This window comes from Arachis ipaensis, chromosome B05 (assembly GCF_000816755.2).
Source record: "Arachis ipaensis cultivar K30076 chromosome B05, Araip1.1, whole genome shotgun sequence".
NCBI lineage: Eukaryota > Viridiplantae > Streptophyta > Magnoliopsida > Fabales > Fabaceae > Arachis > Arachis ipaensis.
In genome coordinates, this window is record NC_029789.2 from 143,084,610 (window position 1) to 143,098,870 (window position 14,261).

The 14,261-nt window shown below is 36.6% G+C and overlaps 3 protein-coding genes across 3 annotated transcripts in view; all 3 read left to right on the forward strand.

The window, feature by feature from the left end:
- On the forward strand, positions 1,654 to 5,936 carry LOC107644589 (TMV resistance protein N-like). Its single transcript, XM_016348477.2, has 5 exons — positions 1,654 to 2,375; positions 2,478 to 3,600; positions 3,694 to 4,023; positions 4,126 to 4,956; positions 5,045 to 5,936. Exons 1-5 carry the CDS (start codon positions 1,861 to 1,863, stop codon positions 5,648 to 5,650), a joined length of 3,405 nt encoding a protein of 1,134 aa, XP_016203963.1. The 5' UTR covers positions 1,654 to 1,860; the 3' UTR covers positions 5,651 to 5,936.
- Positions 8,153 to 12,456, forward strand: LOC107644586 (TMV resistance protein N). Its single transcript, XM_016348475.2, has 5 exons — positions 8,153 to 8,747; positions 8,840 to 9,947; positions 10,027 to 10,356; positions 10,481 to 11,293; positions 11,549 to 12,456. Exons 1-5 carry the CDS (start codon positions 8,227 to 8,229, stop codon positions 12,236 to 12,238), a joined length of 3,462 nt encoding a protein of 1,153 aa, XP_016203961.1. The 5' UTR covers positions 8,153 to 8,226; the 3' UTR covers positions 12,239 to 12,456.
- LOC107644596 (E3 ubiquitin-protein ligase RING1) overlaps positions 13,288 to 14,261 on the forward strand; it is a gene marked incomplete in the record, with an annotated part of 2,325 nt that continues 1,351 nt past the window's right edge. The window contains 1 exon segment of the mRNA XM_021103072.1: positions 13,288 to 14,261. Within this exon segment, the coding sequence (XP_020958731.1) occupies positions 13,479 to 14,261 (783 nt within the window).

Here is a 14,261-nt window from a genome sequence, read left to right on the forward strand (position 1 = left end):
GGGGGGGGGGGGGGGTTGAATCAAGTTAGTTTAAAACTTAAAGTTTCAAACTCTGTTTTGCTGTTGTTCGAGTTGCAGGAGATTATTTGAAATTGTCTCATACGCAGAACATTAAAAGAGCAGAGAAGAGGAGAAAGAGGCCAGCATGTATCCTGGTTCGGATTCTCAGTGTCATGAATCCTACGTCCAGTCTCCACCACAAACCATGGTGAAATTTTCACTATAATTCTCAGATTACATACACCAATACTATTGAATTAATTCCTAATCCAACTAGTATCTACCCCTAAGCTTTCTCCACCAAAGCTTAGCAACCCCAAAGTGATATCCCAACTTGGAAGGGGAATCTACAAGATTCAATTCTCACCAAATGCTAACCCAACTTGGCAAGGGGAACTAATCCTAGTTCAGAAACCCAAATTATATCAGAAATCAGTGGCTATTTTGCATCACTCTTGCCTTTTCTCTCTTGGCTTTTGAACCTCACATAATTGCCTTTTTCAAAACAGAAAATAACGCAAGACAGCCATAACATAAAATCAGAATTAAGCTTGAGTAGAAGAAAGAGATTCCAGCTCTGTGTTAGATATGGTGCTCTGGATGTGTGTGCTCTCTTCCTTTTGACTTGAAATGTTGGAGTGAGGCTGCTATATATCTTCAGTTTGGCTTCATTGTAGCTTCATCCTCTTTGCTTTTCCTTGCTGCCCGTTGGAGCGGTCCTTGATGGCATGCAGTCCTTTCTTCATCCTGCTCCACCTCCCCTGCTGTCCGAGGAGCTCCACTACTACCTCTGCTGTCCTTGGTGTTTCTTTCTTCCTTGGCATGTTCGTCTTTTCCATTCTGCTCCATTTCCTTGCTGCTGCTCTATGCAAGTTTGTGTTTTGCATAACCACGATCCACAGCAGTGCTTTGCTGATGTCCTTGGGTTAGTGTGTGTGCCCTTTGTGTCCTTGCTTGCTTTTACAGAGCCACACTTGTCCTTGCATGATACAGCTGTCCTCATATTGTTTTTAGCAAATATATACATAATCATTTAATGTTACTGAACGGTGTTATGAGGAATTGTTGGACTTGTTTACTACACTAAGGAACAAAGTGAGCTGTTTTTCTATTTGCTGTGATGGGCTTGTGTAGCATAAACTAGTATACTTGGGCCTGCCACAATAAAGCACACATTAAACAATATTGGGCTTTCAACTCAATTAAATGTTTGTCATCATAATGTAACCCAAAATCAAACTAGGCTCAACATAGATGTTTAAAGAAATTCTCTTTATTTATTTTATTACAGAGAAAAAAGAAGGAAAATTAGTATAAGAAAGTGATAATAACACTCTTCATTCTTGTTCTTGATTTTTTTTTCCTTGGTGGCTTGATTCCACAAGATAAGAATAATAATAGAAGCAATTAATTATGTAAGGTAGTAGTAGATATCTTTCAATGAAATTTCGAGGAGTAGGGATAAAAAGTAAGTGCAGTTCAACAACACCCTCATTCAGTCCTGCAAGCAACGTTATTTCCACCATGCATTAACCACTCAATGCTCATTAGTAGCATAACCAAGGACAAAGTTTTGTCTTAATTAAAAGTAATCAAAGTGAAACACCCTTTGAATACCAAATTCCAAAGTGAAAAATCTTACAGAACAGTAGACCCCACACGGAGCATATGAAATGATAAGGCAGTTTCTGTTTTATTTCTACGTTGACTGACTTTGAGAAACTTAATTATTCAGCATTGCATCCATTCTCACTCTTTCTTTAATCACTCACTCTTCTTTATATTTTTATTACTTTCTTTTAGTTTTCTGAGACTCAACACTCCCAATATTCATACTACTTTCTATCCTTCTTTCTTATCATGCCTCTGCAATCTTCCTTCTCCTCCTTTTCCACCCATTCTTCTTCTTCTTCCTTCGGCTATGCATCTGAATATGATGTGTTTATTAGTTTCAGAGGCGAAGATACTCGCTATGGTTTCACTGGCAACCTCTACAAAGCTCTTTTTGATAAAGGAGTCCACACCTTCATTGATGATGAGGAGCTTCAAAGAGGAGACGAAATCACACCCTCACTTCTCAAGGCAATTCAAGAGTCTAGGATTGCCATCATTGTCCTCTCTCCTAACTATGCTTCTTCTTCTTTTTGCTTAGACGAGCTTGTCCACATCCTTCACTGCATCAAGGGAAATAATCGCCTGGTTTTACCGGTTTTCTATGAGGCTGATCCTTCGGATGTGCGGCATCAAAGAAATAGTTTCGGAGAAGCAATGGCCAAGCATGAAGAGAAATTCAAGAGTGACTTGAACAAGGTGCACAAATGGAAGCAGGCTCTGCATCAAGTTGCTAATTTGTCAGGATATCATTTCAAACACGGGTAACTTCACTTCATATACTTCTTTCTGATCTGTAATTGTTTTTCATTTATAAAAAATATTACAATTTTGCATTGTATTAAGAATCTGTGTGTATTTGGCAGGGATGGATATGAACATAAGTTTATCAGAAATATTGTGGAAGAAATTTCAAGAAAGATTAGACGTTCACAGTTGTTTGTTGCTCGTTTTCCTGTTGGACTAGATTCACTAGATTCTCGAGTGTCAAAAGTAATTTCACTTTTGAGAATGAATTCTAGTGATCAAGTTCACATGGTAGGGATTCATGGAGTTGGTGGAATAGGAAAAACAGCACTTGCTTGTGCTGTTCATAATTTGATTGCTGACCATTTTGACGGTACGTGCTTTCTTGAAGATGTAAGAGAAAACTCAAAGAGACATGGCTTGGCTCATCTTCAAAATATCCTTCTCTCTGAGATATTAGGAAAGGAGGAAATTAAGATAGTGAGTGTTCAACAAGGAACTTCTCGAATCCAGCGAAGGCTATGTCAAAAGAAAGTTCTTTTGTTATTAGATGATGTTGATGATCACAAGCAACTACAGGCTATTGCTGGGAAACCTGACTGGTTTGGTCCTGGAAGCAGAGTTATTATTACAACACGGGACACACATTTGCTAAAATATCATGGTGTTGAAAACACATATGAGGTAGAGGGTTTAAATGAGGCAGAGTCTTTTCAATTGCTTATTAAACATGCTTTCAAAAATGGTTATGATAGCAGCTCCAATTATGTGGATGTTTTGACCCGTACAATAACTTATGCTTCTGGTCTTCCATTGGCTTTGGAAGTAATAGGTAGTCACTTATATGAAAAAAAAGTAGAAGATTGGGAGTCTGCATTGGATAAATTTGAAAGACATCTTGATAACAGAATATATGAGATACTTCGAGTAAGTTTTGATGCTTTGGGAAAAGAAGAGCAGAGTGTTTTTCTAGATATTGCCTGTTGTTTCAAAGGATATGAATTAAAAGAAATTACAGATCTACTTCAAGCTCATTATGGGAGTTGCATGAAATATCATATTGGAGTGCTTTTTGAAAAATCTCTCATAAAGATCAATTTGTATGATCTCAGTGTGACAATGCATGATTTGATAGAGAACATGGGCAAAGAAATTGCACTAGAAGAATCACCAGAAATGCCTGAAAAGCGTAGTAGGTTATGGTTCTATGAAGATATAGTTAAAGTTTTACAAGATAATCTAGTAAGTAATAAATTTCTCTAATGACTTTGTTGAAAGTCCTTTTTTACGCACTTGTACCTTAATTATTTCATGTTTTTCATTTTGTGTTGAAAGGGTACTAGCACCATTGAAATCATATATTTGGAATTTCCCTTATTGGAAAGGAAAGGAGATGAAGATTCATTTGAAAAAGAGGGAAATAAAGATGTTGAAGTAAAATGGGACGGAACAGCTTTTAAAGAGATGAAAAATCTCAAAACGCTTATCATAAAAAATGGTTGTTTTTCTGAATGTCCCAAATATCTTCCAAACAGTTTAAGGGTATTGGAATGGTGGAGATTTCCTTCAGAGTGGCTACCAAATGATTTTCAACCAAAGAAACTCTCCATACTCAAGTTATCGAATAATCTCTATTTGGCACACAAGTTGGATAGCTTAGCCAAGGTAGTGTGTACTAAATTCTTTTTTTTTTTTTTTTATTGTGTTTTAGTAACCTGATATGAAGTTTATTTGTTTGACTTTTTTCTTTGTTTTAATTTTTTTCAGAAGCTGGTGAGTTTGAAAGTTTTGAATTTTGATTACAATGATTCTTTGAAAGAAATAGCTGATGTGTCTAGTCTTCAAACTTTAGAAGAATTTTCGTTCCGAGGATGCAAAAACTTAGTTACAGTTCACAGTTCAGTTGGGTTTCTATCTAAACTTAAAAGATTGAATGCTGAATATTGCGAGAAGCTCAGGACTTTCCCAGCAGCTATCAAATTGCCCTTACTGAAAGATTTCAGTCTATGTGGTTGCTCAAGCCTGGTCAATTTTCCAGAAATTTTAGAAGAGATGGCAAATGTAGGATGGCTTGATTTGAAAGGCACTGGCATAAAAGATTTGCCATGCTCATTTCATAATCTTTCTGGATTGCGAAATCTGGAAATTATTTGGAATGAAATGTGTAAGATACCAAGCATCATTTTTATGATGCCACAACTATCTTCATGTTATATTGAGGGAGGAGGCAAGAAGAGGAAGGTATCATCGGAAAAGCCGGAGGAGGATGAGGAGGAGGGGCTTCAAGGAATACTCACTCACTCCCTCCCCTCGCAACATATGATGAAAGCTCTTTGTCTCAGAGACACCAATCTGTCAGATGATTTTTTTCCACTAGCTGTTGCATGGCTTCCAAATGTGACACAATTAAGCCTAAGAGGCAATAATTTCACAGTCCTTCCTGAATGCATGAAAGAATTTTGCTTTTTATACTTGCTCATCGTCGATGATTGCAACCATCTTCAGGAGATTAGAGGGATTCCACCTTGCTTGACAAACTTCTCAGCAGTAAACTGCAAATCCTTGAGTCCTAGAGCCACAAGAGTTTTACTCAATCAGGTTTTGTTACTTTTTAATTAGTTAACAATGTATATGAGATCATGATTCATATTAAATTAATAATGTATGCTAAACTAGTCCTTGACAGGAATTACATGAGGGTAGATGGACAATCTTTGCAATGCCAGGTGGAAGGATTCCAAGGTGGTTTGAGAAGCGCTGCAGCGGAGCTTCAATTTCATTCTGGTTTCATGGCACTGAATTCCCTGACAATGCTCTTTTCTTTGCAATTCTACTCAAAGATGGCCTCCCTTCCCCAGTTGAAGTATTACCCATCGTCACTGTCAATGGCAACCAGGTTTCCTGTCGATGGCGGGAGACCCCAGTGGATCAATTATTTATTTTTCATCTGTCAGAGACAATTGCTTATAATGTAATACTACGTTTTGAAAACAAATGGAATCATGCAGAGATTTCATATGAAGCACATGACTACTATACCTATGATGAGGTCCCCACTGAGTCAATTGCAAAAGAGATTGGAATCCATCTATTGAAGCAAAAGATCAGTAGCAGTATAATTCAAGATATCCGATTCACTGATCCTTACAAAATGACACAACTAATCATAATGATGATGATGATCTCAATAGTATTGCCCAACCATAAGAAGCAGCCCTTACTCCTTGAAACATCCATTGGTTTGTGGACATTGCTGTTCCTAACACACACACACTTTTTTTTGGATAAATAACTGTCAATTAGGAAGGAGGGTAGGGAGGATTCGATATCAGCATCCGCACAGCTATATGGTTGTCACCACTTGTGTATGTCATAGTGTAATTATTGTTGTTAAGATAAGTGTGATGCTTCCTTTGCTTCTGCTTGTTTGATTCAATATGAAATAGAGATGACCATTGAATATGTTACTTTCTACTTTGACAACTCTTTTGTATTATACATTTATATATTGAATGATTCTGAATTTGTAACATAATGCAATTGCAAGCCAAATAGATAACCCTGTTACCCACTGTCAATTTGAATCTGTATGCTTTGGTTTATCTTGACTCATTGATTTATAGGCTCAAGAAGATGCATGTTTTTTAACCCTGATTTTTGTGGCATCAGTCAAACATATTATATTGCATCAATCGATATACACCAAAATTGCTGCATTCCCATTTCTAAACAGAAAAACATCTGCATAATTGAAAAACACTCATTTTATGTGAATTTAATATTTTAGTTTTGCTTCTCCTTGTTTGATTCAATGTCAATGGGTAAAATTTCTAAGTTGTGAACCAGAGATGGCCTTTCAATATGGTACCTTAAGCAATAACTGATTTCATATATTGATTGATTCTAAAAGTAACAGAGAGCATTATGAATACAAAGAAAATTGGACATTTAAACATATATTTTCTTTCGGTTTAAATAAAAATGATTCTTTGGTTATTAGAAAAATAAGAAAGTAAGAAACTGATTATAAGGTTGACTCATTTATTTATTTATTTATTATTAAGACTAAAATATTTGCCCGATTGAACATCTATTTTAATTTTTAGGTAGTTGAAGAGGTGTCTTTTACAAATCTCAACGAGTTCCAATGTGCAAAGAAGTCCAAACTTGGTGTTATTTTTCTGTTAATCTGATTGATGAGTGCAGAACAAGCAAAATAAGTGACTTATTAGTCTTATCTCAATCACTAAGCTTTCCTTCAATCATGCTAAAACTTTTCAATAAAGCTCTGGAATGCTTTTGTAAGCAGCTTTGAATGTAGCAGCTTTATTTGGTGAAGTCATATGGTTTGCTGAGAGAATTGACATTAAACAACCATAATTAATCTAATTATTAATCCACACAAAATTCCCATGGAAGCATTAAATTTTATTGTGAAATCTTCTAATTAATAATTTCGCAAAAGGACAACACTATGATAATTATGGTCTCCAAAGTATTATTGCTCAAGCAAAGTATAATTATGTGTATAATCTCCCGAAAGTATTTACTTAATCTGAAGTATTTCTTTTTTAGTTAAATGTGCAGCTAACTTTCTTAACTAATTATGTATATTATATTATATTGAATGATTCTGAACCAAATGAAAATAGGTACTAGCTAGCTAGAAATACAAACAGAAAGTGAATGTTTTTCCTTGTGTCATATCCTCCTCAATATTCCTCAGTACTCATGCAGAACAGTGAATCTCGGATACAAAGAACCAACATGATAAAAAGCGTGGGAGAGAAAGATTCTTTGGTCAACAGAAATGGAAGAAAGTGTTGGTGTTATTAATTTATTATCAATCAGTGGCAGAAGATGAAAATTATAACAATACAAGAATAATTAGTTTCTGTTTATTTTTCCCTCTTTCCTCGAAATTTGTATACAAAACAAGAAAACGTTGGTGGATCCTGATTTTTTCGTTCGAACATGATTTAAGAGAGCAACTTATTTTCTTAAAAATAGACAACTGATTTAGGACACTTGCATCACATACTCCACTTTGTAATTAAAGTTCACATATGATTACTCTTGAAAGATTTTATGTGAACAAGTTCTAAGAACACAAGCACATATATTATGTTCCAATCAAATAAAAAATTATATTGTTTCTTCTTCAGTTCTCATATACTATTATTCTCTTATAAGTAATAAATAAGACAATAATACTTCTATTCAAAACATGAAAGTTTTATGGCATCAAGTTCTGTAACGAGTCTAGATATTGAAGGAAATTCTCTATTTATTTTACGACAGAGAAAAAAAGAAAAAGGAAAATTAGAATATAAAAAGGTGATAATAACACTCTTCATTTTTGTTCTTAATTTTTATTCTTGGTGGCTTGAGTCCACAAGATAAGAATAAATAATGGACAAACAATTAATTATGTAAGGTACTAGCAGATACCTTTAATTTTCAATGAGTTAATATTATAGTATATCATAGCGTAAAATATTAGTCATTGTACAAGAATATACATTTAATATTCATAAAAAAATTATTTTTCTGCTATATTAGAAATCCCTAAATTGAAAGTCCCGCCCTGAAAGTTGAGTTCTTAAGAAATAATAATGGACGTTGAATTCAACCACTTAATGCTCATAGGTGGCCATGCATTTCTATGAAAAATAAATAACTAAGGACAAAGTTGTCTTAATCAAAGTAAATATAATAAACAGCAAGTTTGCTAAAGACTTAAATACAGCAACTAATTTCTTAGTGAACTCAATCACTCATTAAAACATATATTTACTACTTTGTTTCTCTGATTTTCATCATCATCCAACAAAACATATATGATTATATCCTTCTTGCTTCCGTCTCATGTCTCTGCAATCCTCCTCCTCCTCCTACTCTGCCCATCCATTTTCCTCTTCTTTCATCCGATATGAATGGAAATACGATGTGTTTATTAGTTTCAGAGGCCGAGATACTCGCTATGATTTCACTGGCAACCTCTACAAGGCTCTTTGTGACAAAGGAATTCTCACCTTCTTTGATGATGGCGAGCTTCAAAGCGGAGAGGAAATCACACCTGCACTTCTCAAGGCAATTGAAGAGTCCAGGATTGCCATCGTTGTACTCTCTCCTAACTATGCTTCTTCTTCTTTTTGCTTAGACGAACTGGTCCATGTCCTTCACTGCATCAAGGGAAACAATCGGTTTGTTTTGCCAGTTTTCTTTAAGGTGGATCCTTCTGATGTGCGCCATCTAAAAAACAGTTTTGGAGAAGCAATGGATAAGCATGAGAAGAGATACAAGGATGACATGAATAAGAAGGTGGACAAATGGAAAAAGGCTCTGCCTCAAGTGGCTAATTTATCAGGCTATCATTTCAAAGATGGGTAACTTCACTTCATATACTTCTTTCTGTAATTGTTTCTCATTATTACAATTTTGAATTGTAAAAGTATCTATGTGTATGTTTGTTGGGCAGGCATGGATATGAGCATCAGTTTATTAAAAAGATCGTGCAAGACATTTCAAGAAAGATTGGGCGTCTACCTTTGCCAGTGGCTGACTTCCCTGTTGGACTCGAGTCTCCAGTGTCAGAAGTGATTTCACTTTTGGAAATGGATTCTACTGATCGAGTTCACATGGTAGGGATACATGGAATTGGTGGCATAGGAAAAACAACACTTGCTCTTGCTCTTTATAACTTTATTGCTGACAATTTTAAAGGTGTGTGTTTTCTTGAAAACGTGAGAGAAAATTCACAAAAATATGGGTTGGTGCATCTTCAAAACAATCTTCTTTGTAAGATATTAGGAAAGGAGGGAGTCCAGATAATAGGTGTTAAGGAAGGAATTTCACAGATACAACGTAGACTCAGTCAAACAAAAGTTCTTTTGGTTCTGGATGATGTTGATGAGCATGAACAGTTGACAGCTATTGCGGGAAAACCTGATTGGTTTCATCCTGGAAGCAGAATCATTATTACAACACGGGACAAACATTTGCTGACGCTTCATGACATTGAAAGAACATATGAGGTACAAGGTTTGAATGAGGAAGAGTCCTTAGATTTGCTTCAATGGAAGGCTTTTAAAACAGATATTATCAACCCAAGGTATAAGAATGTTTTAACCCGTGCAGTAACTTATGCTTCTGGACTTCCATTGGCTTTGGAAGTTATAGGTTCTAACTTGTTTGGAAAAGATTTAGAACAATGGGAATCTGCAATGGATCAATATGAAGAAGTTCTTGATAATAAAATACGTAAGATACTTCAGGTTAGTTTTGATGCTTTGGGAGAAGATGTGCAGAGTGTTTTTCTTGATATTGCTTGTTGTTTTAAAGGATATAAATCAGTGGAAGTTACAGCTATACTTCAAGCTCAATATGGGAGGAGTATGAAATATCATATTGGAATGTTGGTTGAAAAATCTCTCATAAAGATTGATCATCTATTCAGAATAACATTACATGATCTAATAGAGGACATGGGCAAAGATATATGTCGAGAAAAATCGTCAAAAGTGCCTGGAAAACATAGTAGATTATGGTTCTACAAGGATATAGTTAAAGTTTTAGAAGATAATCAAGTAAGTAATAGTTTTTTTTTTTATTTAAGTTTATTAAAGACTTTTTTTAACACATGTTTTTACTTTTGTCTGATGAAAGGGAACTAGTGCCATTGAAATCATACATTTGGAATTTCCTTTATTTAGAAAGGAAGGAGGTGAAGATCCGTCAAAAAAAGAGAAAAATGATGATGTAGAAGTAAAATGGGATGGAACAGCTTTTAAAGAGATGAAAAATCTCAAAACACTTATCATAAAAAATGGTCGTTTTTCCAGAGGGCCCAAATACCTTCCAAATAGTTTAAGAGTATTGGAATGGAGGAGATATCCATCGAGATATTTTCCCTCTAATTTTGATCCAGAAAAGCTTTCCATACTCAAGTTGCCTGATTATCTCTACATGTCACCCAAGTTGGATAGCATATCCAAGGTAAGCGTACTAAATTCATTTTCATGATTTTGTATGTTTGTGAATTCACATGATCAGGTTTATTTGTTTTTATTTTAGTTTAGTTTGTTCATTAATTTTATTTGTTTGTTTGTTTTTTCTCCAGATGTTGATCACCTTGAAAGTTTTGAGTTTTGATTACAGTGATTCTTTGAAAGAGATACCTGATGTGTCTAATATTCAAACTTTAGAAGAATTTTCTTTTGAAGGATGTAGTAATTTAGTCTCAGTTCACAGTTCAGTTGGTTTTTTACCTAAACTTAGAATATTGAATGCTGAAAAGTGTCCCAAGCTCAGAAGTTTTCCACCTGTTATTAATTTGCCCTCACTGGAAATGCTCGGTCTATCTGGATGCTCAAGCCTTGAGAAATTTCCAGAAATTCCAGAAGAGATGAAAAATCTAGAAGAGCTTGATTTGATTGGCACTGGGATACAAGATTTGCCATGTTCATTTTGTAACCTTTCTAGATTGTGGCATTTGTATTTGGAGGAGAATAAAATGCATAAAATACCAAGTGTCATTTGCATGATGCCAAGCCTGGATTTTTGTAATATTAACTTAGGAGGAAACAAGGGGAGGGTATCGGGAGAGCAGGAAGAGGGGCTTCACGGAATATTCACTCACTCTCTCCCCTCTTCAGATATGGAACACCTTTCTCTCAAGAACAGCAATTTGTCAGATGAGTTTTTTCCACTAGCTGTTGCATGGTTTCCCAATGTGGAATTTTTAGACCTAACAGGCAATAATTTCACGGTCTTTCCTGAATGCATCCAACAATTTCGCTTTCTAAAGATACTCAAGGTGGATGATTGCGAGCATCTTCGGGAGATTAGAGGGATTCCACCGTGCTTGACAGACTTCTCAGCAGTAAACTGTAAATCATTGAGTCCGAGGGGCACAAGCGTGTTACTCAACCAGGTTTCATTACATTTTAATAATTAACAATGCAGATCACATCATAATTCATATTAAGTTAATAGGTGAAAACTCAATTGCAGTCGATTTCACGTGAAGTTGATAGTTGAGAGCCGTTAAATGAAAATTTAGTCAAATCAGTCAAATCATCTAACGAATCTCAGTTATCAACTTCATGTGAAGTCGACTGCACCTGAGTTTTCACCAAGTTAATAATGTATGCTAAACTACTGCTTCTGCATTATGAATGAATGACAGCAAGTGCACGAGGGTAGAAGCACCCACTTTGTGATGCCAGGTGGAAGCATTCCAAGGGGGTTTGAGTGGCGCAGCAGTGGAGCTTCTATTTCTTTCTGGTTTCGTGGCACCATATTCCCTTACAAATCTCTTTGCGTTGCAATTCTACTCAAACATGACATCCTTTCCCCACCACTTCAAGTAAAACCCACTGTGACCATCAATGGCAACCAAGTTCAATTTGGACGGTATGGCCTTATGGGTCAATTATTTATTTTTAATCTGAAGAGAGATGATTATTATTATGAAGCACCACATTTTAAAAGAGGATGGAATCATGTGAAGCTTTCATATGAAGCATATTATAAGGGTTTTGAGGGAAAGGTGCCGAGTGAGTCAATTGGAAAAGAGATTGGAATGCACGTATGGAAGGAAGAGAGTAGTAGTATAATGGAAGATATTCGATTCACTGATCCATACAAAATGACACAACTAATTATAATGATGATCATGCTCTCAATAGCATTCCCCAACCATAAGAACCACCCCTTGCTCCTCCAAACATGCATTGGTTATTGGACCTTGCTCTTTCTAACTATGTATGATTTGGATAATGACAGTGAATTAGGGTCGGAAGGATCAAATATCAGCGACGGTTCAATGGCATCCACAGAGCTAGCGGGTGCAGAACTTGGGTGTGCCCAAATGTAATTGCATTTATCACTGTTTTTCTGTTATTCATTATAGATTTTAGTTATCTCCCTCTCCCCATTTTACTTTTATCAATAATATTTTTGTACATAAAAGGAGCCGTGGGAGTATGGGACTAGAGTGATTCATTGAACTTGTTCATGTTCTTGAAGATAACATAAATTGTAGACAATCTTGTTTATTTCATTTGTGACAAAAGAAAAAAGAATATTGTATCAGTATGATAGAAATCACAATGCATGTGTACTAGAGATATCCATTCAATGTGCTACTTGCTACTTTTTGATCAACAGTTTAAATTGTATGTTACACTACACTGAATGATTCTGAATTTCTAACAAAATGGGTACTAGGACACTAGCTAGGAATGCAAATAAGTAGTTTATTAGTCTTATCTCAACAAGAATGTGGAGCGCAGACCATAATGGTTCTAAAATAACCTTATGCAAAATATTGGAATGTATGAAAATGATGATCGGAGAGAGAGTTACTTATTATGGAATAGTAAGAACAGGGAATTGTTTGATTCAAGCTACACTAGATCTCCTTATCAGCACTCACTAATTCTCAATCACGTCCACAAAATTAGATGAGCATAGTCACTCAAGGCAGAACAGAGTAAACCTCCTCTTCTTGTTGGCAGAGTTATCAGGAACTGGAATGAAAAATGGATCACTGGATTCTAACAAAAAAAGGTTGAGATATGTGACGCTATGCTAACCATAGCCACCAATCAGCAGAACAAAATCTCAATCCAATCATTAACAGGATAATGGAATTCAAAAACAAAATGAAGACATACCTTGCTTATTCTATGTTATTGTTTTTTTCTGATTTGTTGAAAATTCTTTATCTTATCCTTTCTCTATAATAAATTAATAATGCTGTGGATTCTAAATCATTTCTACAATTTCATCTCTTTAATTAAATGAATATCATCTTTATTTCAAAAAGCAAGAAATTGAAGTAATTCTTAACAGATAAATGTGATTAAGGACTAAGGAGCATCCAATCCAATTATTTATAGCAAAAATATATAGTGGGCTAGTTGGCACTAATAACAAAGTAACAACATTAAGAAGAAAGAAGCTCAATTTCCCTAGTTACCCACAATTGATTTCTATTTACGCTTTTGCCCCTACTTTTCTCCCTCACTTGTTGGCACTTCCCTCTTTCTTACGCTCTGCTCACTTTCTCTCTCTACCAAACCTTTCTCTTTCTCTATCATCTTTCCATTGACATGTCTTCTTCCGGCGGCGTCACCTCCGGCAACCCCCAGCAATACTTCTGCCACCAGTGCAACCGCACAGTCTCCATCGTCCCTTCTTCCTCCGAGCTCCTCTGCCCTAATTGCAACGAAGGCTTCCTCGAAGAACTCGAAACTCCAATCCCTAACCCTAACCTCATCAATCCTTTCTTCTCTTTCAACTCTGACTTCGCCGGAGGTCCCTCCGCCGGAAACCTCCCATTCTTATTCTCCGGTGGTGGCGACGATCTATCCACGCTGCTTGGCGGCGGCGGCGTTGGTAACACCGCCGCCTCCGGCGAAGCCTTTAACCCCTTTGTGTTCCTCCAGAACTACCTCCAAACCCTAAGAGCTGGCGGCGCCAACGTCCAGTTCGTGATCGAGAATTCCGGCGACCCTACAACCGGAACGTTCCGGTTTCCCGGCGGGAACATGACTCACGGCGATTACTTCTTCGGCCCGGGGCTCGAGGAGCTGATCCAGCAGCTGGCGGAGAACGATCCGAATCGGTACGGGACGCCGCCAGCATCGAAGTCAGCCGTGGAGGGGCTGCCGGACGTGTCGGTCACAGAGGAGCTGCTGGAATCGGATTCTTCTCAGTGCGCGGTGTGCAAGGACACCTTCAAGCTTTGCGAATCGGCGAAGCAGATCCCGTGTAAGCACATATACCATTCCGATTGCATCTTGCCGTGGCTGGAACTGCATAATTCGTGCCCAGTTTGCCGTTACGAGTTGCCTACCGATGATCCGGATTACGAGCGGAGGGCTCAGCGTGGT